This window comes from Corvus cornix, chromosome 7, assembly GCF_000738735.6.
Source record: "Corvus cornix cornix isolate S_Up_H32 chromosome 7, ASM73873v5, whole genome shotgun sequence".
In the NCBI taxonomy this organism is placed as follows: domain Eukaryota; kingdom Metazoa; phylum Chordata; class Aves; order Passeriformes; family Corvidae; genus Corvus; species Corvus cornix.
In genome coordinates this window covers 21,425,052-21,449,682 of record NC_046337.1, presented here as the reverse complement: position 1 = coordinate 21,449,682, position 24,631 = coordinate 21,425,052, and the positions used below count along the sequence as shown (strand labels likewise).

General features: G+C 45.2%; 1 protein-coding gene and 1 long non-coding RNA gene across 8 annotated transcripts in view; both read left to right on the top strand.

The window, feature by feature from the left end:
* Positions 1-951: 951 nt before the first annotated feature.
* LOC104693863 lies at positions 952-20,065 on the top strand. 7 transcript variants are annotated; one of them, XR_005602340.1, is made up of 4 exons: positions 952-1,242; positions 8,958-9,460; positions 9,995-10,111; positions 16,729-20,065. It is a non-coding gene; the product is annotated as an uncharacterized LOC104693863 (long non-coding RNA). The 7 variants fall into 7 exon arrangements; XR_005602344.1 differs by having other exon boundaries at positions 969-1,242; positions 8,958-9,086; XR_005602342.1 differs by having other exon boundaries at positions 1,014-1,242; positions 8,958-9,086; positions 9,318-10,111.
* Positions 20,066-22,174: 2,109 nt separating this feature from the next.
* The window catches only part of SP3 (Sp3 transcription factor), a 34,347-nt gene continuing 31,890 nt past the window's right edge, over positions 22,175-24,631 (top strand). Inside the window, exons 1-3 of the mRNA XM_039555085.1 lie at positions 22,175-22,459; positions 22,793-22,917; positions 23,100-23,216. Of these exons, the coding sequence (XP_039411019.1) occupies positions 22,453-22,459; positions 22,793-22,917; positions 23,100-23,216 (249 nt within the window). The 5' untranslated portion in view covers positions 22,175-22,452. The remainder of the gene's footprint in view (positions 22,460-22,792; positions 22,918-23,099; positions 23,217-24,631) is intronic.

The following is a 24,631-nucleotide window of genomic DNA, read 5'->3' as shown; positions in this document are numbered from 1 at the left end:
TTGCCAGTTTTGGCTCTGGGATTAGACTGTAATACAGAACATTTTGAGATAATTCAGGAGTAAAAATACAAAACAGCTTGACACAGACTAATAGAAGAAGGGAAATAAAAAGGCTATCTTAAATTCTGGTGGCAGGCCAACATGAGTATTTAGAAATTAAATCCTAAATCTGACTTGTGGACTAGCAGCAGCTTGTGATGAGTACTGCAGGGGGCAAGGGGCAGCTTCGAGGTCTGTGTGTGTCCTGGCTCTCCAGAGCATTGCAGGTGCTGTCCTCGGGCCGGCTCTGCTGGCGCCATCAGCAGTACCAGCTGGGCAGGGAGCTCGTGTGGGACTGCTCTGCCCTCTTCCCCTCAAGCCTCCCAAAGGACGGATTGGATGAGTGGCAGGAAAAATAAAAAAGCTGATGGGTGTGGAAAGATTAAGATGTCTGTTGATGCCATTTGGCCATACAGCTACAGCCCTGCTATCGAAGAAGCTGAGGCCCTGGACACTGGCTCTACCTCTCCCCAGGGCTTGCAGCCACTCAGGTCCCAGAGACTCCCCTGCATTTGAGGAGGATGAGGATTTTAGGTCTTGCAAAACCAGCCAGCAAAAGAATTTAGAGCGCCTCTAAAATGTATCATGAGCCCATCTACAGCTGGTTGTTGGATGCAAGTACGGAGAAGGAACCTACCTCATTCCATGGGAGACACAGGCCACAGCAGACACAGGGCTGTAAAGGCATGTCGCTCCTGTCCCGGAGAAGGGACGGCGCCTCTGAGGGCCTGGCACACCTGTGAGTGCCGTCAGGTCTTGGCTGCGAGGTTCCCTGAATCCCCATTACGTGCTTACTTTCACTTTCACTTTCACTGCTAATTGGCACTTTTTAGCCATTTTTGCATGTGGAGCGTGTTAACACAGGATAGGGTTATTATCAAATTAATTAGGAGCTCCCTCCAATTATTCCTGCTGTGCCTGCCGGGCTGTCCCCGCTCCCCCCGACGGGCTGATTGGCTACCATAGACCCTCTGGCTGTGAACGCCTGAGCGGTGCCACGGGCTCATTACGGCGCTGCTCCCGCCCCATCCCCGGCGCTGCCGCCGCTGCCAGGTTGGCTCCCTGGTGCCCGCCAAGCGCCGGGACCCAGCGAGCTCTGGAGCCGAGGTGCTGCTCCAAGAGGTGAGGGTAGCTGCCCCGCTCGGCCCCAGCGAGCTCAGGGATGGCTCCCTGAGCCAGTGGGCGACCCTTCTCCTTGCACAGGTAAGCACGGGGCCTTCAGGGTGGTCAGGCAGGGGAGGCTGGAGCGGAGAGGTTTATCCCAGTACCTGCCTCGCCTCCAGCGAGGGTGAAGCTGCAGTACCTGGTGTTGGAAATAGCTGAGGCTCTCAGGCGGGGGACGGGGATTTATATACTGAAACTTGCAACATACAAAACCACAAAAGCAGCTGAAGCCAACCAGCATGTGGACATTTGCTTAATTGAGAAATAAGCACATAGTTGTGGGTCAGTGACTATACAGCTGATTGGCTGAGGCCATTTTATTTTGGAATAATTTACAGTTGTTAAATGGATTTGGAAAAGCCTTAATAGTGGTTATTAAACTATTGACTTAGCCTGACGTGTTCAGTGTAGTAATCCGTGTTTGTGTTTGTGGCTGTGACGAGGCTGCTGGAGCTGGGAAAGGTGCTGGAGCGCTGTCAGCCCAGGCAGGGAGCTGCGGGGCCGTGGCAGCAGGGGCGGGCGGGCAGGGCTCCTCCTGAGCGGACATCAGCAAAGCTCTTCGGATTTTATCTGGGTCAGAAGCAATGCTTTGCTTCCCCATAGTTACAAATTCATTATGTGCATCTCCATCATCATCTATTGAAACTAATTTAATGTCAAAAAACCCTCCTGTACAAAGACTGGCTTTTTTTGCACCTGTGCAGAATCAGACTCGTTTTAAACTCGTCTGTGCAATGAATAACTTCAAGTGCAGCACTTGTCGAGTTTGCCCTTCTGGCCAGCAGTTCAAACTGTTCACATTCATTTATACCACGGTGCAGGATACATTTGCTAGGGACTACAGAGCACATGTTATACGATGCGTGGAAGAAATCCCTCCAAATGAACTAAATGTCTCTCCTACTCATCATGTCTCCTGTCCACAGGTGATTTACAGAGCAATTCTTATTTTCTTTTTATTGTTTTCTTTTGTATGATGGTTAAAAAGGCAGTGCATGGATACTTAAAAGACAAATTCCCTTTTTTTGCTTTGTTTAACCCCTAAAATGCGCACAGTACTAAATGCTGGTTTTGCCTGAAACACTGTTCTGTGGTCTGGCAGCTGTGTGTTAGTGTGGAGGCTTTGCTAGGAGGAATGGAGCTCTTAAATATTTTACAAAAAGCTTTTTTTTTTCCCCAAAATGACAGTTGATGAGCAAACTCCAGTAGACATCATCCAGGAAGAAGGAATGCTAAGCAGTCAGATTAAAAACAAAACCAAAAAGTTTCCCCTCCAGACTTTGACTCTCCCATCTCAGACAATATTATTGTTTCATTAGTTACCCAGTTAGCCAGAATCCCTTCTGGGAGAGACAGGACCTACATTTCAAAAGAAAAACAAACAAATAAACCATCTCGTAAAACCTCTTATATATCCCTGTTAGTTTTCAAAGAAAAATATAATTCAAGACTTCTTTAAAATATGATACAAGGGTGGGGGAGGTCAGAGGCTCTGAGGGCACCTTTGGAGGTCACCTTAGAGGGCTGCTGTCTGCAGCCAATGGCTGCAATGTTTTTAGTAACTCCCCATCCTCTTTTTAGTTCTCCACTTTGGAAACACACCTTCAGTGTGAATATCTCACTAGACTGAAAGGGGATTTTGAGGTTCCAGGGGAGAAGAAAAGCCCCACCTATTCAGCAGCAATTGCAGAAATGGTGTGAGGCCTGTTCCAAGGAGCCCTGGTGTGAGGTGCGACCATCTCTCCAGTTTGGGCAAACCCTGACCTACAGTGGGAAATTCCCCATTGAGGCCCCTTGCCAGCCAGGACTCCTACACCAGCCCGGCTGTCTGGCACACTGGTTGATGTGCCAGCGATTGTGTTATTGCTTTTCCATCCATTTCACAGGCCTACGGTCAGATGAAAAGGCTCCTTTTCTGGCAGCATTCCCAAGTTTTTTTTGTGTGCTTAGCTATGCAAAACCAGGTAACAGCAGTGACAAAGCTGGGCACGTCCCTGTCTGGCCATTGCACTCAAGCATCAGTGTCTTGATATGCCCTGGTGATGCAGGAGTTCACCTGCAATATGCAGCCAGGTGAGAGCTTGTTTTTTTTAAATAATGATTATAAATTTTTATTTACTAATTATTTTTTAAACATATCTGGACATACTTTCTTCCTTTTGCCTTTTTAACAATGGTCATTAGTATTTCTACTTTAGAAAGACCATGCTTTCATTTCAATTATTTTACTGTTGTTTTCTAGTCTTAGAGTTGAGAGCTATTCCTGTACTATATATGTAGTGAATGAGTACACTCAATGGATATTTATGCAGTATTTCAAAAGAGAGTTGCTGCTTTTCCCACATACTTATCTATCCAATAGGAAAGAACAACATGGGAGTTTTCTATCATGAAATGAAAAGCACACAAAAATCTGGGGGATCCATGTATTTCAGAACTGTGTAATGCCACTGTATTTACCTCCAAGTACTCTGTGAAGTATCCCGTGTGAGGGCGCTAACCTAGATAGTTTACGTAAGACCGTAGAAATTCAATTCCAGAAATGAACGTTCGTATCTCTAGGAACAGCTGGAGAGGCTCAGGTCTACTCATCCTGCTCAGAATGGACACGAGGAATTTGGATTAGATGCAGATGGAGCGGGGATTTCGTTAATGACAGAAAGAGAGGCAAACATGTTGAGACATAAGTGCCTGAATACAAACACAGAATATCTGTGTGCGTATTTCTGACTTTAAACTATGAACACCATAAATATGCTATCATGCAAGAGGAAAAGCATATGTAAACATAACAATATCCCATTACCTCTCCAGCAAAGAAGAATTTTCATCACCCATTCATATCCCATTGAATCAGCACAAAGATTCACTGCTGGCTGTTAATTATCCTCCACAAAGACCTGGCTATTGTGTTCAATTTTAGTAAAGGCACAGTTGTTTTTGTAGTGTACATAGAGAGAATGGTACCTGAGGGAGCAGGGAGGAAAGAAATACGCTTGTGTAGAATTTTAACTAGGAGAGTTCTGTTGCACAGAAGGGATTCATTGGGTGGGATTTTGATACGTGCTTCAGGAAATTAAGCTTTTTCAAGACAAAAAACCTTGCTGTGGCTCTCTGAATATGTGATACCACTCAGTGTTTGAAAGACATCAGCCACTTAAAAATAGCTTGCTGTTACTTAAAAGAATTTCTAAGACTACTTTGACTGAAGGGTAGACAGGAGGGACTGGTCTGTTTTTCTCTGAAGTCTCTGACCCTCCAGTCACATCAAGGAAGGTGTATGCAAGAGTTCACAAGGCCCATTCATCTCCCTGGGGTTTTTGAGGGGCACTTGGAGGCCGCCAGCCAAAGGCAGGAATCCACTTCCTCCATACCAGCATGGTGGACTTTACTGGGACCTTACACAGGAGCTTTCCTGGCAGGACCCAGTGCAATGTCACAGTAGGAGAGCGCCAGCTGGAACCGTGCTTGGGCTGGGTGGGATGCTGGGGTCACCAGGATTCATGGAATTCAGGAAAAGAAGAGCTGGGAACAGTGGCAAGTTATCCCAGGGAGTCATGTATTTTCTGCACTGAATGGTTGCAAACACTGCAGTCGCTTGGCATTTTAGAGGGTTCAGGAAAGATCCACTGAAGGTGTTATTTTAGAGGGTGAGTTCTGTCCCACGTGCCTTCCACTATCTGAATGTTAGGCAGGAGGAAGCAAAGCCTTGAGACACTTGGGTTGCTGAAGTCACTGCTGTTGGTATGAAGCAGGTAGGTGGCTCTAGGCTCACGTGGAAGGACTAGCCTCGCTCAGAGGCAGCACAGCAGCTGTAATGAAGTCAGCCTCGTTCCCTATTTCTCATTTCTACTCAACGCCTCTCTTCTCCTTGGTTGTGCAAGGATAAATACAGAGCTCACAGAGAGGTTGTTTGTTCCAAGTGTGCAATTTGAAAGGACAGGAGAAAGCATGTAGCTTTGGGTGGAAATACTGATAAAAATAAGAAAACAAAATAAACAAAGCTGAAGGAAGAGAATTAGAACTTCTCTAAATACTAAGAATAGCTAGGGATGCAGGGAACACAAAGATAATATCGGGTCAGGAAAGTGAAGCAAGAACTTTGGGGTGGGATGTAAGAAACTACAAGACGTGATAGGATGATCACTGTTGGTCAGTGAGACACTGGCTGTGGCACAGCCCTGTTGAGGTGCCTGTCCCTGCCATGCTGCTTGGATATGACTCTGGTAGTCCTGCTGCTCCCTGCTTGACTAGACTCCAGCAGAATGGGACAATTTCCTTTGCAGTCCCTAGTGGTTAATCCAGTATAGCAGCTAAGAAATCAGCACCAAAAGGCTGAGTTCACTTAGGAGATACTTAGATCCTTGCCTTGCATTGCAAAGGAAAGACCTGCATAGGCTACCCCCAGAATCCCACGCTTTGTCTGATTCTAGAAATGAAATAGATTGATTATATCTTCTGCTTATCTGTCAGCACTGTGTTCAGCATTAAATCCTGTCCAGCTTGGAGCAGCTACTTTTCTTTGCACCACTGAAATGGGAAGATTAGTATTGGTTCATGCTCAGAAACTTCCTACTCAGAGCAGCTAGAAACAGATCATTAATGAAGTGTGGTATGTTGTTTCCTTTGCTTCTTTTTAAGTTCTTTGAGACCAAGGTGGGAGATGCCCAGTGGCATATGGCCTACAAGAGCTGTAGAGTGTCTCTCCTATTATGAGACCTGATATTTAAACTTGATGTTTGCTGCTCAAATGATGCCTGTGAGCAAGGAGGATTCCAATACATATCTACTATTCACAGCTTGGGAAGTGTTGCAAGACCATTTTGTCTGTATGTCTTCTTGTTACCAGAATTATTTTTTGCATTTTGGTATACCCCTGGGTTAGAAGGGAAGACCAGAAATATTTTGGGGATTTTAATAGAGTTACTACAAACTGCGTAGTATCCTAATAGCTGCTTGTAAAGTTCCTGTTTATTTAGGAGAGACTTGTATCATATCTGTATAATTTTTAATGTTTAATATTAAAACATCTTGAAAGGATTTAAAAGATTTTTTTTCCTCCATTGCTTTTTTGTGATGAGTGAGAAAATAGTTTTGATGCCCCTTCTGCCTCTGATTTTCTTGACCCCCAGCTGTTGTCCTGGAGCTGGAACAGATGCACACTGTACCTCCCAACCAGCAGCACGAGGGGAAAATAGCCTTCAGCAAAATTCTGTGGGAGACATGCTGTGCTCCATGTGTAAAGCTGGAGGATCAAAGATATAAACCAGGAGTATGTGGGGTTTTCTTTCAGTTCCTTCAGGGGGGTAAGACTTGCCTTAACTAGATTTACCTTCTAGGAATGCAAAGTCAGCGTGGAAGAATGCTGGGTCTTCTGGCTTCCTCAATGTTTGGACTGCTTCTATCAGCCTTACAATAAAAGGATACCAAAATTAATGTGCAAAATGTTGCAAGAGAAATGATCAGCTGGCCAGCATCTAAGGGATGTATTTGTAGTCATGTCCCAGGAGTTCAAGTGTGATCAAGTTCAGGTGCTCAGGTGGAGCAACAGAGCGGGCAAACTGGTGTGCTCTGACCTGAGGAGTGGGGACAGTTTGCTTTGCCTCCTCCACTCCATGTTTTTCCCTTCATTCAACCAAGCAGCCTGACCACCCAGTGCTGCAGCATTTCAGTGCTATTTTGCATCAGATGCACACAACCCAAAGCATGGGCTTTTCTAGTATATCAGTTGCATTTTCTTATTATGACTATCCTAATCTATTTCTAAATGTGCTAATTCCAGTAAGTGGCTGTCATTTTCTTATGGCTCAATTTGTACCAGGGTTAAACACTATGCAACAAAGGAAGGGTCCATTTGCTTGTGTAGCCTTCAGTTGTGGCCTGAATACTGTCTTATACAGAGTTAGTCTTTATGCACAAGGTAAAGAAACACCAAGGTAAATATTGACTGAAAGTCTGAAAGCTCTTGGAGATGAGCTGGGATCTCTGAATGTTCAAGGAATTGTGTATCAAAATCCAGAATACCTTATTAGAGTGGTATTTGTGATCTTGCTGTTCACACTTCGTGTAGCAGCAGCAGAGGGAAGTCACTCAAGGTCATGGTTTCCTGGTGGATGCTGTGCCTTAATGGGATTCAGGGCAGCACTGTTGGGTGGGAGCAAATGAGTTCAGCTTGGACCACCAGCTTTGGGGGGTTTGGGCCCCCATAGCAAGGCCTCAATCAGCCCAAAACACCCATCAAGGACACACCTGAAGAGAGAGAAGTCTAAGCAGTGCTGGCACACAAGGTAGGTGACTGCAACTTTGGGTTGGTTTGTGCTACATAACAGAGCTCATTTGGGACTTCAGCATGGAAATAAATGTATGTCAACTGCACAGGTGATGGATGGAGTGAGTAATTTCACAAGGTATGTGAGAAAAACACAGAGATGAGATCAGCCACAGGGGAAGTAGACGAGAGGTTGGGTAAAAGTGAAAAATAAACAGAGAGGGAGAGTTATTCCTCCTTTTTTAGATTCATAGAATTATTAGGTTGAAAAAGTTTTTTAAGATCATCAAGTCCAGCCATTGACCCACCGCTGCCGAGTATACCACTAAACCATGTCCCTAAGCATCACATCTATATGGCTTTTAAATCCCTCCAGGGAGGGTGCCCCCACCACTTCTCTGGGCAGCCTATTTCAATGCTTGATAACCCTTTCAGTGAAGAGATTTTTCCTAATGTCCAATTTAAACCTCCCCTGGTGCAACTTCAAGCTGTTTCCTCTTGTTCTATTACTTGTTACTTGGGAGAAGAGGCTGAATCCCACTCAGCTACTCTCTCCTTTCTGGTAGTGCAGAGTCACGAGGTCCTCTTTGAGCCTCCTTTTTTCCAGGCTAAACACTCCCAGATCCCTCAAGCTGCTCCTCATAGGACATACTCTCTAGACCCTTCAGCATCTTCATTGCCTTTTTTTGGACATGCTCCAGCACCTCAATGTCTTTCTTGTAGTGAGGGGCCCAAGACTGAACACAGATTTTGAGATGTGGCCAGTGTCAAGTACAAGGGGACAACCACTGCCCTGGTCCTGTTGGGCACAGTGTTGGGGACTAAAACAACTACCCAGTGTAAGCACTGAATCAGAAACATTTTCTTCTTCTTTGTGTGAAGGAAACTAAAATGTTTTCTGGAGTAAGAACTGCCCCTAAAATGCGAGTCTGCTTCCTGGGATGGAAAAAGGAAGCATATTCAGCAAGAAAGGGGTTAAAAGGTAGTAGGAGGAACTTTATCCTTCTCCTACTTGTCCATTACCTTTTCCTAGGAACTACATTTCCTGATTAAAGGATATGTTACGTAAACCATGTAAATTGGTTTTTTTTAATATCATGATTGCACTTCAAATGTAAAAACATATGGCTCTTTCTGGGCTTCTATGAGTGAGTGTGTGCCTAAGGCATGTGCTGCTGCCTTGCCCATGGCTTGCAGGGCTGGCATTGCAGGAGCAGCCACAGAGCAACAGGACAGAACAGCCAGCGGCCAAGGGAGCACTGGGTGCCTGGGACTGGAGCCCTGGGAGAGGAGCTGACAATTTTCTGTGTGACAGAGACCAAATGTTGAGACAGACCATTTTTGTAATGGCCAGATAAGATGGCAGCGGGAGCAGCAACTGTGAAACAGCTGGTGCCTCTTGACAAGAGCATGTTACATCTTTGTTTTGGTTACTTTTAATATCTTCCTGTTATTAACAAGGATCCTGCTGAATGCCCCATCCTAGATGCGGACAGGCTGCTGGAGCGAGGCGTGCCTGCATGGTCCGTCACACAGCCGGCAGAGTGGGAATGCCTCAGCACCCCTGGGAGCCTGGGTGTATCTCATATGCCAACCAGGGAAAAGTGAAGGGAAGGTCTGTATGGCCACCAGGTCAGCCTGTGGGGGCATTTTGATTTAATCATGTCTCATATATGGCCGGGGGTATCGTATTTTTCAGCTTTGCTTTTTCCAACAGTTTTAGATACCTCATGTGGGAAAAGTAGTATCTTTTAAAGAATACATTCTATATTTGGTAGTGAGTGATTCAAGGCATGAATGTGTCTGAAGGAGAAAGGCTTTTCAAGTAGCATGTTGCTGGTCAAAGGTTTCTCCACAAATTCTGCTGGGCTGTGCCTCTGAGTCGTGCTGCCCTCTCACCAGCCTGAGCCTTGAGGAATCAATTTGGGAACTGCTTGAGACTCTGCATGATATTCTTCGATGGTCTCTTCCTACTCCAAAAAAATACAGGTAAATGTCAGAGAGAATAGGACATTCTTGTTCCTTCCTAACAGCTTAGATGGGTGAGTGGCAAGGCTTGAAAACCATACAGAAATGACTGAGAGAGGAGCACCATCCCACAAGGAAACAGCTACTAATGTTGCAGAAGTGGTGGGCTTGGAAAAATTAGTTTTGGTGTTTTATTAAGTACAGGACAACCTTAAATAAAAAGGTGGAAAACCAGATCTAATTTATCTTCAGCCAGTACCTTGACAGTAGGACTAACTGACGAAATGATGGGAACGGCCTCTATTAACATCCAGGCTGAAAATCTCAAGTTGGCTCTAATGCCATGGGGCTGTAAAGAGGCACTTCATACACGCAAGCATGTGCAAAGTGGTCCAAAGCAGAGAGCATGGTCCAGGCAACAGCAGGATCTGTGGGGGCTTTGCAGGATTTCAGGCTCAGGCTTTGAGGTACCCAAGAGGACACTGAGATGCTGCTGAATTCAGAGCCTCTCTCACCATTAATGCCTCAAGTTGTTCTCCTCCTGCATAACTACAGGTGCATGGTACAGGCAGAACCTGGGCTGGTTGAACTTGGGAGCTGTGTTTGCAGCTGGTCTGCTACATCCAGGAATGCCAAGCGATGCTGTGTGGCAGCACTTTGCAAACTGTGAAGGTATGTGGAAAATCTACAAGAGGAAGGAAAAATGTTTTCCAAAGAACAGAACTAGTCAAATTAGATTCTTAGTCAGAAGAGAGGACAAGGAAGAATGTTGAGCCATTCTTCTTTGAGATAGAAAGATGGTGAAATGGAGGATGGACTGGGATTTAAAAAAATGGGAATTTATTTCTTGGTTTTGCTGTGAGACTTCACATGTAACCTCTGGCAAGGCTCTTGATGCTCTTGCACATCTCACCCATGTCTGTGAAATGGGGATAATCTCTTCCACGATCAAAAAAGATTTTATGAGGAGAACATCCTCAATGGTTTGAGTCCTCAAGCAGAGAGGTAGAGTGGTATCAGAGGGAGTTCTCTGATTTCCTTCTATTATGGGCACCGCTGAGTTAGATTAGAAACAAGGCAGGATTTCAAACAGTTTTGGAGTTGAACAGTGTTGGTATCCAACAAAGAGCAAATGTTTTTTATTGATAGATAAGGATATTTTGTTTCTCACAGTGTAAACACAAAAATATTTGTCTTTGTAGATTAGCTGCAGCAATGAAATTACTTTGCGTAGTCACTAGTTGGGAGTTCTCAGACTTGGTTAATATACCCTAAATGGTCTGGCACAGGTTGGAATGGGGAGTTGAATTAAACACAAGATACTGGGCAGGGTGAGGCTTTTTCTCTTAGGATACAGCCACTTCTGTTCTCTGTGAAGTCTCTGTTTATAACCCTCGTACTGATGACCACGTAGCAAATGTGGATAAATGGTGGACAACCCAATGAGGAAATGGGAGAAAGGACCATCAGCTCACTGACATGTTGGTTGCCACTCATTTTTGATGAGAGAGTGGCTGCCTCTCTGCCCCGAAACCCTTAACATACTTTAATTCCTATTGATTTCTATTTGATAAAAGTGGTATCTAACTCACAGTTTACTGAAGCCAAAATTTGAGGTCCTTTATTCTGACTTTGACCAATAAGTTTCTTCTCCCCATGGAAAGTTTGGGGGCAGATTACAAAGTTTCACAGATAATTTGTAAACCCCTAAAACTTGTTGTGGGTTTTCAGTTTTGTTCTATTTTTTTTTCCTGTGGCCTTTAGATATCTGCTTCCCAGCCTGCCTCCTCCATTGCCTGAAAATCATGGGAATAAGGAAATGTTTGCTGACTTCCAGATGTGAATTACAACAGAACTGCAAGGGTCTGGGTCCCAGAATCTCAGAAATCAAGTGTGTGTTTAGCTTTGAGTTTCTGCAGAATCCTACTGCTCTGGGGCCTTAACTCTTTAGGGAACAGTAAATAAGAAAAAGGCAGCTCTCTCCCTCTGGACTAGAAATAACTTGCCGATTTAATTGACTTATTTTATTATAGATGTTTATGTTGAATTGTCCTACTATAGAAATGGTGTAATTCATCCAGGAAATAAAATGGCTCCAATGATGAACTTGAGTGTCATGTAAAAAAACAATGAGTACTGCCAACTTTCTAAGGTTTTATAACACTGTTTCCCTTAGACTGTTAAAATCGGACTCAACTTGTTAAATATTTACTTATTTAACAAACACGCTTTAACTTCTTCCCTATATCTTTAAGTAATGAATGACAAAGCACAAAAAGAAGGCTACTCACCTAGTTTATTTCAGATTAGAAAAAACAGGGAATGGCAGGTATAACGTACTGAATAGAATGGGTATTTATATTCCCATAAAATTGCAAAAGGTAGCTAGTTTAGATGACTGTAAGAGTTTAGAGTAGTTAAGAGTTTAGAAGACTTTATTGCTCCAAGCCTTGGAGATTCTTATTGCCTTGCTAGGTCATTATTATTCTCGTAGCAACAAAAGCTTAAAAAAAAAGTTCATTAAAAAATCTCAGGATAAGATCACAAACATGTAGCAGCAAGAATAACTATGCTACACACTTACCTTTTGTCACCCTGTGACAAGAATGGGCACCTCTGTTTTTCGGGAGTTAATCTTTTTGGGGAAAAGAGGGGAATAGCAGAATTTGGCTGCTGAATCCTTTAATTATCTTTCCTTCGTGTGGGGTATGAAGGACAGTGAATCAGAGCACTGCTAGGTATGGCCACAGGCATCCAAGGCAGCCTAGGTGCACTGATTACTTCAGCACCTACAAGTGAGATTGCTGAGCTGGAGAGACAAGTTTCCTTGTTACACAGTATGAAGAATAGAAAGTTCCTGGACTGTATTTTTAGAGATGTAAGCATGCTTAGCAAAGGAGGGTCTGACGTATACAGTGCAGAAGAGAGAGATAGATGAAAGCTGAGTTACTGTGACTAGAACATAAAATGTCAGGCAGTCATCTAGAGGGGATTGTGAATGTTGGGAGTGCCAGAGCTTGTCACTAGATGTGTTGCTGACAGGTGATGAACACACAACCCTGGGGTGAAGTAAACAAACCTTGTCAAACACTCCCAAGCTATGAAGAGGGAGAAATGTGACTGAGACAAGCACTGTAGTGGCTAAGGGGTATCTTGAAGATTGTGTGTCCATTGATACTGGGCTTGGACCTCTCTGAATTTCCTTTTAGGATTTAGGTGCCAGAGGGGTGTGACACTGGCAGGACACTGGCAGGAGTGTCTCTGGCAGACCAGCAGAGCCGAGGGCCCTACACTGCACTGACAAGGGTGAGCAATGCCAAGAACCCTGATTTAACTTCCTTCAGCTGTGTCTTCTGCACGGTTACCACAGCTGTATTACAGAGCAACCAGGAACATTTAGAGGCTCAAGATGTGTGCCCCTCACCAAACTTTTAAGAATGGTTAGACCCATGGACAGATGGAGAAAGTGGGATGAGAGGCTTTTCACCAGCACCCGTTCCTGCTACCTTAAGATCAAACTCCAGGCTGCCAGGGCATGAATTTTATCTCTAGTCCGCTGTGACCCAGAAGATGCTGTTTTCTCTTTTGTCTAGTGTGCTGCATATGTAGATTCTTGTGAGGGTATCCCATGGGGTCTTTAAGAACAAAATCTGGTCCTTTCTTTCATGCTGGGTTTCAGCTCATCAGGTTTGAGAAATCTGGGGGAAAAAAACCCAGTCTTTTTTCCCCCCAAAGTTAAAGGGCAAAAGTGGACTATGCAAAGCTGGATAGCGATGGATTAGAAATCCAGCACGGACCTGTGAGGGGCAGATCTGATGGGGCTTGGTTTCCCTTTGGCAAATTTTGTTTGGATTCTCCTAGGTCTGTACAGCTGGAAGCTCTGACTGCAGCTTTTCCTGTGGGTGGGTATTCATAACATCTTTCCATCTTCACAGCTTTCTTGGTGTTTAATAAGGGCTTAACTCAAGCTTTGGTGGGTCCCCTTTTACTTAGCAGCTTGTTCTTATGAAAAGTATAGAAATGTAGCATTTTCAGCCTTTTATTGTTCTGTCAGATGTGGTTAAAATTGGCTACTGTTTGTTCTTGTTCCTTCTCTCTTGCACAACATGCAAGTGTGTACCTGCACCTATGTGTGCACACGTGCGTGCGCACACACAGAGATTTATTATACATATGAAGAGATAATGGTCTCAACCCCCTTTTAATTTCTGTAGGAATCCAGGCTAGGGAAAAAAATATTGCAATACTACTTCTTTGGGAGAGGAAAAGGAGAATGAACTAATTCTGTTTTTTATGCAGCAGACAGAATACTCAATTACCACTTTGCTTAAATGTAAGGTGTGTTGCTGAAAATCTGGCACTACTATTAAAAAGTAAAATATATAGTGGGCTCTGTGTCCTGGAATTGCAGTCATGCTTGTGCACGGCATGCACGCTTTGCCTCCGGTGCCAGAGTGGTCCTGCTGAGACTGGAGGAATGCACAGGGAACGCAGGCTTGCCATGGCATCCCGTCTCCATTATGTCTTTTGGAGCTCTGCCACAGAAAAGAAGGAATTTTATCCTTCATTTGTAAGTAATTAAGATGATAGTGGAGTTTGAATTTTCCAACTTTGTGAAAACAAACTAATAGCAATGATCCACTTCAATAACTCAAATATTAATTGACACAAGAGAGAGAAACAATACATTAAAAAATAATTAACTTTTGTTAATTAATTTTTAGGAATAGGAAGGACACCTGCAGCACGTGCAGATGTTTGCAAGTGTCATTAGACTGGGAAGGTTGTGCAGTAATTTGGAAATTGAAACAGGTCAAAAGGACCAGGAATGATCTGCAGCATCGTTTGAGAAGTAAAGTATATGATTACTAGTGAGCTGCAATAAAGGTGATAAAGATGTGCATTTTTTAAGGATGTTTATAGAAGCCAGAGGTTAATTAGCAGTTAAAAAGCATCCACTGGTGTTTTAAGTCAGCACCATGAGTGTGTTAATTATAATTTTCAGCCTCAAATGTGCCTCTTTCAGACTTAAGCTGAAACAGATTGATGATTCTTTAACTGAGGCATTTCTTAGATAAATTTTAATTAGTAACTTCCCCCCTTCCCCCTAAACAATTTTCTTCTACGACCAGAACTGGAATTTCGTATCTCACTCGGCTTTCTCTTCCTTGGTATTTGTGATGAAGTTTGAGTATTACCTGTGGTAATGCAGGATGGTAAGAGCTAAGGGGAATGCATCTGTTACCAAGGTCTTGTCCAAATTTTATATTTTGACTTTGCAGAAATGTAGACACAGAAAAATGTGAAATAAACCCTAGACCTTTCCACCTCTTTCAAAGTTAGTGAGTAGAAAGGCACAAACCTAGTTTGTTCTGTGCCTCTTAATGGTTTTGTCTACTCTAATACAATGATGCTGCTAGGAAAGACCACAGAAGTTTTATATGCCACTCTGAACATGCCAGAACTCTCTTCAGAAACTGGGGTTCTTCACAGGGAGAGTAGACCAGGCACCCTGGGGGCATTTAAGCCCCCAAGTCAAGATGACACGGGCTGTGTGTAATCCCCTAGCACCAATTAAAACAAAATGCTGAGAATCCCTGAGAGGTCAGGTTATTCCTTGCATCAGACACCTCTCAGGGAAGGTTCTCATGTAATACCATCTCCTGTCCAGCCCTCTTCTGTAGGCTGCTACCCACAACTCCTTTTTCAAAGATCGTGGCAGGGATTTTTTTTTCCCCTAAGAAAAAAAACCCTCCCTCACCTGAAGATATGTAAGAATTCAAAACTGTCATACATGTTTCCAAATGACCTTACATTCATTTGATCTCTCACTGTTCAGACCACACTGTGGCCTTCTGGCTGCTGGAGCTGAGACTTGCCAGAGAAAGCACGGGATGTGGTTTGGACTATAGCCCCAGACTTCCTTTTCCTAGAGGGAGCCACGGAGTCCTGCTTGCTTTTGTTTCGGGAATGGGAATTCAGACTGAGATTCATAAAAGCAAGTCACTTCTTCCCTCCAGAAGTATTTCCTTTCAGAATGTGTAACTCCTGCTATTATGTTTTCAATTTTTCAGCAAACATATGTGCATGTATATAATTTGCTAGTCTCTTTCATTTCACTGGCCTACTTTTATATCAGTGCTATTAAAAATAAAATGCCAAATTTTGAGAAAGAATTACACAAGACAAGAAATACACAAGACTTTTTTTTCCATTCGGGTGGCTTTATACTTTTATCTATGTGTCTATTTATTTACTTCCATTCCAATTTTGTGATGGGTTATGGAGGAAGATCCTTAGATGCTGTATTACTGATTCTGCAAGTCATGGTTATGCGGCCTCTTCCTCTGAACAATTTTCCTAACCTTACCTGAAGGATCTACAATTTTTCCCCCAATTATTTCTGTAATTATATTTTATCTGTTGTGATGACCTTGAAGGGCAGGAATTAAGCATAAACAAACAGGATAATGATGGGGCCCAAAGGCAGTAACTTTTAGGAAGCTTGAAAAAAAGGACATGTATTTCTCATTTAAGAGCAATGAAATGAAAAAAGGATTAGCCTGCTACATAGTTTTCAGCTATGTACTGATCTGCTTCTTCCTGGTGCCTCTTCCCAAAGGGGCGGGAGAGTAGATGACTTTGTTCCATCTTTGTAAGAAAGAAATACTGTTAATGAAAAAAATTCTTACTTAGATGGACTTTGCTGCCAGTTGAATAAAAACCGCACATATTTTACAAGGAAGATTTAACTAAATACTCTTTATTTCTTTCTTTACACAACTAAAACCAAGATAATGAAATTAATGGGGAAAAAAATCCCTTGTGCAATAACACCAAACTTTGTTCCCTATTGTAGTGATATAGTTTAACACAAGAAAGAAAAACCAGCAGAAATAGTTTTCTCTAACATTATTAAGAACAGAACCTGTTTACCAGTCAAACATTAAATGTCTCCCGAGAATTTGAAAATTTGCAAAGTATACAAAAAATACATCACCTGGGGAGAGTTACAGCTATAACAAACAAGGAAGAATTTCTGACTAAAAAGGAACATGACTTATTTTGTCCCAATTACTCAAAAATATTCATAAATACAATGACTAGGTTGAAAACAATGTTCCAGAGGTCTGTCCTCACATACTGGTGCATGTAGAGCTTGGACAGACTTTCTGTTGCCCCCATTCCTTGAAGATCAGTCATCTGTGTCGGTGAAGAGTCACAGCCTTTAGATTTGTGCCCAGACTGGGTTGTTAGGCTACTTATTTACAGTTTCTTCCTCTTACCAGGCAGCATGTTTCAGACCTCCAGTGAAGTGCATGAAGAGCCTGGAGCTGGCATGTTCCTGCTGTGGCTGCTGTGCTGCCCATGAGTTTGCTAGGCCTGCCTTTATCCCATCAACAGCTTCTACTGAGTGGGAGCAGACCAGTGGAATCAAGTGTTTCCCCTGCTAACAGCTCGACCCAGGTACGACAGATTTCTCTTTGACCTTTCTGTAGTGGAGTTGTTTCAAGCAGAGACCAGTATTTTTAGAATTGCTTCCCCATTTAAAACAGAAAACATGCTCTCCTAAAATCCAATTTCACCACCTATTATTTGTCTTCCATACAGTTACACTTGGATACCATCACACTTATGCAGCAGACTATACAAATGCCTTGATATTTCACATGCTCTCAGGTACCATTTGTGCTCCTCTAAAGGCTTGGAATCCTGGGCTACGGACAAGACACTTTACACAAAACATAGCCAAAAGCAAACTCCTGTGTTGTCCAGCAAGCTTGACACCCTGAATTAATCTACTTGCAGCTGCTGAAGGGAGCCTTACGTCTCCTCCTCTGCTCCCACCCATGGAGCTCTGTTGCTCACAGTGTCTAGTTTGACTCAATATAGCTTGCAATATGGGAAGCAGTATTTTTGCAGGATTTGTTTTCTTATGGCGATGTCCATGAGCTATTAGGTTGGCTCAGCTTCTGGGTAGACCAAACCTACTGCTACAGCCTGCTCCCCCCCTGCAGAATTTGTGTTCTTGTAGCCACTCATGTCAGAATAGGGAGGTGCTTTCTGGAGGATGATGACACAATGCCAGCCAACAGTTTTCTCGAACCACTGCTGGTTTTATACTAGGCAAGGGCTCCTTTCTCTATTTGATGAACTCAAGTCATGCAACTATCTCAACTACTATATGCTGACTCACTAAACCTCACAGGTCAACTTCCTGTCAGTCCTGCCTGTGGCCCTATGGAAAGATGACCCAATATTCTTAAGCAAATGGACCCATACAGGATGTAGAAATTAAGAGTGTAGTATCTAGGACTGATAGCTACACTCTTGTTCTTGTCTGGTAAGACTTAAACAAATTGCAAATGAAGGCTGAAATTCAGAATGAAGTTGAATTCTACGAAGTTTAAGAAGTCTGATTCAAAACCTTGTAATTATCTTGGGTTTTGTAGTACCATGTAGATGTTTAGCACTTAGAAAACATGGCTTTCCAGATTCTACTAAAATTTTAGACAGATTACTGAAACAGAAGAAGGTACCTCAGATTCAAAAAGATATACCTCTCCTGAATGGTTAGATTTTTTCGTGTTCTAGTTATTTTCTGAGGTATGAGATTTACAGATAATCCTGCTAGTTGTCCTTCCAGTAAAGGACACATTTTAAGGTAGATTGTTGAATGGAATCCCTCCTAATTCTTCAATGGCATTTCAGACCTACCCTTTCAAACTAAAGTGACCTAAGCCTGAGTTTTCCTGGCATTACATTCTGTCACAGCAGAATGCATTCCTGTCCGTCTTGTCCCGTTGCATTCTAGGCTTCAGCATGGCAAAACCACCACTCTGCAGAGGAATGGAGTACCACAACTGTGAAAACTGAACTGGACCACATACCAACAATCCTTCAATAATGTGTTCCTTTAAAGAAGTGCAGGGTTACCAGTAGAAGGGACCACTAAAGACAGAAATAACATGCCATAGGTCCAAAGTTTCAAAGGACTATAGAGACAGAAAAGCTATTTCCAAGTATAGCAGACACTGCGCGGGATGGGAGTTGTGCTAGACAGTGCACTTCCTTCTGAATTTGTACTGTGTCACACAGAGACTGAGCTCCAAGACTTACACCAATGAGGTACAAGTTACAATGGACAAATACAGCATTGAGCTTACAACTGAAATACAGGGTAGGTATTAAGTTTTACAGTTCTTTCCAAGTTGGATCTGATTTCATCTGTCAAAACCTTCTCTCAAGTTTCATCAGAAGCTGGTAGACATTGTTTCCTCTCCCACATTATATTGCTATTTACCCCAAAGGCTGCATCTTAGTTTTGAAACTGCTGCATTTTGGTATCTGGTAGAGGTATTCTTATTATTTATAGAGCAGTATTACTTTCTCTGTATCTACACAGCTCAATTTACAACACACCATTTTCAGCAAATTGAGCGAGAATTAATTCATCCCAGGACCTGCAGTTAACCAGGAACAGCCTGGAAGCAGGAGGCAAGGGCTTAAAGAGGCAAGGCTCTTTAAGAGTAAACTGGTCATGGTTAGTTTATTCAGATCACATCTGGGTACAGTACATCTGGTGGGCAATCTCAAGAAAGAGAAAACAATGTCTCCTCCAATTGGGCATAGAGCTCAGGCTCTGGGGATACTGTCACAGTGCTAACTCTGCAAGAAAGACCAGCACCTACAGGAACTCAGGTGTCCAGTTTCGATACCAGCATCTCCCTCATGTATCCAGGATTTTTCTAGTGAGTGTCTTAATGCTACTACATCGATAAGCAGAAAACCCTACAAATGATGTCTTTTTTTTTAAACTTATTTTTCTTCTCATGTGTTCTTAATCTCCACTGGGAAGTGGTAAATAGACACACGTGATTTCTATTACCAGCCAGTTTCTATTTAACAATTCTGAGTCTCTTTACACCTCTTTTTCATAATAGCAGATCTTTTTTTACAACTTTCTTGTAATTTATCTTGAGTTTTTTGTCTACTTTTTAAATAGTCTGTTAATATTCTGGTTTAGTTCTTTATATGAATTTAGTAATACCATAAGAGTGTACCCCTTAGATACTTGACTAGAAAAAGATGGTCCTCCACTAGTGTTAAGCCTAATTACATCTGAGTTTTATTGCACTGAAAAACTTTTATATATAAAATCAATCCCATTACTGGTACTTCAAATCTTTCTGTCTTAAAGCACTGCAGTTATGTCCCAGGCCTGCAATCAGATCCATGTAGGTAAACTACTCTATTGACAATATCCCACTTAAGTCAGACAGCTCTCAACATGCACCCAGCTGTAGAAGAAAGAACAACTTTCATATTTAGATTAAGTCCTAGACAACACAATCTTCCTAAAGCAAAATGCCATTGACAGTATTTGGCAATACCCTGCTAAATAGCAGGTTTTTAACATCATTTTCCCCTTCAAAGCATATGAACAGGAATTATTTCTCTTACATATCAGTCTTTAAAGGAACACCTCAGTTACTGAAAGTCTAAAGTAACCACTAATAGTTCTGGTTCCAGGATGACAGACTCTCATACGTTTCACTAGCAACTTCTGATATTGCCAAACAAACTGCAAGTTCCATACTCGTTGTAGAAGACTTTTTTTTTTTTTCAATACTACAATGGTCAGGTAATTTTGCATTTTCATTTTTTCCTGAAGTGTCCTTATGTATGTATACTGATGCATTTTTAGATGTTGTGTATATTAGCTTTCACTGGCTAAAAATAATTTCTGACACTGTTTAAAAAAACCCTGACTTCTTTTCCAAGTTACTTTTGCTTCTTATTAAAATAAAAAATACAAATTGCAAAAAAACCTTCTTCCTTATGGCTGTGTTATCTATCTTACCAACAACTGATTCTAAAGTAGAGTTACAAGTGACTATGTAAACAAATACAGACATTTAACAAACAGAAGTATTTGGCTGGGGTTTTTTTAACTACCTTGAAAAAATAAATTGTGACAAAAAGCTTTGGGATTAATTTACAACTTACTGTTAAGTCACCTGAAGGTACTCTCAACATACCAGCAAAAGTAAATTGGTTAGAAATAAGACTAAACATCACACAGTAAGAACAATCTTCCACTGACAGCAAAATACTTCAATCTTCCTCCATCATAACTTCCAGATATTAAATTCAAATTTCTGAGTGTGTTTTTTCCTGTTCTGTAATAGTGTCCAAGCTAAGCTTGGGCAGTTACTGCAAGGTCATAGTGCTGGGACTGATTAAAAAGCACTGTTTATTCTCCGCTCAGAGAGGCTGTTGAAAATCCTGACCATACTGCTGGGTTTCCAAGTTACTAACTTTGCTATGAGTTTATCTCAGGAGCCTGGAACTTCACATACTCAGCCCACCTGTGGACATATGGACTGTGCTCACTGTATCTCCTAGGTAATCCTCAGTTCTAATTACATTAAAGATTGTAACAGGAAAGTAGGTTTGAGGGTTCTTTGGCCTCATTCAGACTCCTTGGAACACCACACTAAAGGTACCCATGAAAAATTCATCATTCGGGAGAATTTCTAAGCTAAGGGTCAAAACCAGTGCCTCAACCTACACACTCTCCTATGACCCTGCACACGCACTCAAATGGGACGGAAGGCCAAGCCCAAATTCTTCCCCTTTACAGGAACCCTTCACAAGCTACATGGTGTAACAGAGAAACAGGCCCCACTAATAATCATTCCTGTATCATCATATACTTATGTAACAATTTAAACATATTTCCTGCCTTAGTTTAACAATCAGAGAGCTCCCAGTTTCCTTTGTGTTGCATAACATGAGACACAGACCAGCCTGACGTTAAGGGAAATCTTACTAATTCTCCTTAACATGATCAAAATAAAGCCTCCTGGCACAAATGCTCGATCCGTGCCAAGGTTCGGCTGCCCAGCTCAGGGCAGGTACTCCCGCTGGAAAGTCGTGTCACGTTAAGATCTAACTCGCGGCATTATCCTGGACGGGTTTTGCTCTGCATTAGAGACAGCAGAGGTTTTAGGTTCCCCCGCCCGGGTCAGGCAGGTGCGAGCCCGCCACAGCGCTTATGCAACGGCGGCACGGCGGAGCGGCCCCGCTGAGGCGGGCGCTGCTCCCGGGCTGCGGCCGGCGCTGACCCGGACGCCCCGTCCGGCAGGGGGGCGGCCAGCGGCAGTCTCCGGGCAGGGTCCGCCCGGGCGGACCGGCTCCCCTGGGTACGGCGCGCCGACATCTTAGCGCCGGAGGGACAAAACGCGGCGGCGCTGTGTCGGCCGGGCGGTGCTCGGCCGCCGCCTCGGAGCCGCGGCTGTCGCCAGCCGTGAGTGACAACCCCGGCGGGGACACTTCGAAAGATCGCAGCCCTGGCCCGGCGCCCCCCGGGCACAAGAGCGGCGGGGGAGCGGGGACGGGGGGGGGGCGGGGGGATAGCGCCACCGCCACGCAGCTGTGTCTATGCGCTGACCCCTGCGGGCGGGCGGGCTCGGCGCTGTCAGGGGAGCGCGGCGGCAGGGCCGCCTCCCGGGGCGGCGGGTCCCGGGCCGGCGCGGGCCGCGGGCTCCCGGCGGGTCCCGCTCATTGTTCCCCGCACCAGCCCTGGCAAACAGGAAGCCGCCCCGGCATGGGGCGCCCCCCCCGCCCCCGGCGGGTGACTGGCAGCCCGGGCGGCCCGTGCGAGCGGCGGCGGCGGCGCGGCGCAGCCAATGAGGGTGCGCGCGCGCGCGGGCGTGGGCGGGAGTTCCGGGCTGGCAGGCGGGCGGGCGGGCGGCGGTGTCGGCCGGGCCCCCTCTCCCGCGGCAAGCCCCACCTTTCGGCTTTCCCGCACCGTCAATCAAAATAGGAAAAAAAACCCGGAGTAGGCTCGGGCCGCCGCCGCCGCTTCAGCCCGCCGTGAGCACAATAAGCATGTCCCCGGCGGCAGCCGCCTAGCCCCAGCCAGCAGGGCCTGTGTGCGAGCCAGCCAGCCAGCCTGCCTGCCTCCCGCCCAGCCAGCCAGCCAGCCGGCCGCTCGCACTCACACCATGACCGGTACGTACGCACCGACCGAGCCGCCCCGGGGGCTCCCCGCTCCTGCTCCGGCCCTGCGCGTCCCCGCTCCGGCCCCGGAGCGTCCGTGTGCGAGCGAGGCGAGAGCGGCACTGAGAGCAGCAGCAGGAGGAGCAGGGGGAGGAGGGAGAAGAGGGGCAGGGGCAGCAGCACGGGGAGGAGGAGGAGGAGGAGGAGGAGGGCTCCGTGCGGGAGGGCGGGGGGAGCGCTGGGGTTAGGGGGGGGAGAGGGAGGGAGGAAGGGAGGGAGGGAGAGGGAGGGGGGTGATCGCTCCCGTCAGTGACTCTCCCCTCCCCCTCCCCGCTGTGCCCGCAGCTCCCGAGAAGCCCGTGAAACAAGAGGAAATGGCTGCCTTAGACGTGGACAGCAGCAGCCACAGCGAATATCTCCAGCACGGCAACGGCGCCGCCTCGGCCTCCGCCGGGGCGGCCGCCCCCCAGGTGAGCGCAGGCCCGGCCGGGCCCCTTCCCCCCCCCCCCCCCGGGTGACACGTTGTGAGCGGGTGCGGAGCCGGTGCCGCTGCCGCCGCCGCTTCCTGTGTGCGCGTCTGCGAGGAGCCCGGTCGCTGTCCCGCACTAACCGCCACCCCCCTTCTCTCCCTGAACCCGCCCATTGTGGGTAGGACGCGCAGCCGTCACCGCTCGCTCTGCTGGCGGCCACCTGCAGCAAGATCGGCCCGCCGTCGCCGGAGGAGGATGAGGCCGCCGCCGCCGCCGCTGCCTCTCACTCTGCCGGAGCGGTGAGTGCCCGCCCCGCCGCTCTCGCACGGCCTGCCGGGGGGAGAGACAGCACAGCCAGCCCGCCCGCCCGGGGGGAGGGACGGGACACACGGCACTGCCCGCCCGGGGGGAGGGACGATAGCAGGGCCGACCTGCCAGGAGAGGGGTCCCCGGGCTCCCCTGCCTCTCCAGGAGGAGCCGGGCTCCCGGGAGGAGGAGGGAGCCAAGCTCCCCCCTCCCCCGCCATTGGGAGCGGCGCCTTCATTTACTTTCAAAAACGGGGGGAGGCGGGAAGCCTCCCTCCCCCGACCCTGGCACCGGAACGGCTCGCTCGGCACCCGGCGAGGCTGGGAGGCATCTCACCTCCACCTGAGCGCGCCCCCGGTACCCTCGCCAGGCTGTCAGCCTGGAACCGCGCAGCCAGCCAGGAACACAAAATGAAGGCTGGCTGTGGGGAAGGATGTAGTGAAGTAAAATGGCTGTTTAGAAGCGAGCGCGGTGGTGGAAAGCTGCTTCCTGTATCGACGCTGTTTTTCTAGGGAGAGTTATCATGCGGTTCCTCGTAGCATTTTCTGTCCTTATCTCTCATGCGCCGTCGCCTCTGAAAGGAGCCTTGATGACCTTGGGACCTTGTGTGATGAGATGGATCTTGCAGACTAGAAACATATTCTTGCTGAAGCTAGTTTAACAATTCCCATAACAAAAGCCTAATGAAAACTCATACTCCTTAATTGGTCTAGCTAAATCTCGTGTTGACATATGCTCATAAAATTCAAAGAGATTATGCATTTCTAAATAAATCATACCTAAGAATATTGGTATATTAAAAGAGAGTTCCAAAATATCTTCTAAAATGACATGATGTAATTTTTTGGCCTTAGCCCTTGGAAAATTACACATATTACCTCTAATTTTTTTTTTTTTACAAAAACATCTTTAAAATTAGCAAAAAAACCCCAAACCTTTTTCTTCTTTTAAAGCAAATCTTGTTTTTTAAACTTGCTGTACACAGCAACACCCTTGTGTGGTTTTAGGATTCTGTGAATAGGAAGAAAAACTGCAAAACGTATTGGTGGATGAAGTGGCTGTGGCAAGCTTTCAACAAATGTCAGCGTGTTAGTGATAGAAGTTTCTAAATGCATGCTAAACTTCAAAATACTTTTCATCTGTATGTTACAGCTTACTTTACATGAAGGGAAGCTAAAGCAAAATAGCTGTCTGAGGTCATACAGCAGGTTGTAGACTAATGACAGAGCTTGAAAATGTATTAAGATTCCGACCCCTTTCAAGCATCCTTTCTGCTAAACCTATTTATTTGCTCAAGCAGTATGTTTTTAAAAATCTTTCTAGATGTTGTAAAGTGCCCGATACCTCTAAGATTTGTTTCATAATACCGGATGCATACAGTGCTGAAAAATTTATTTATGAAAAATCA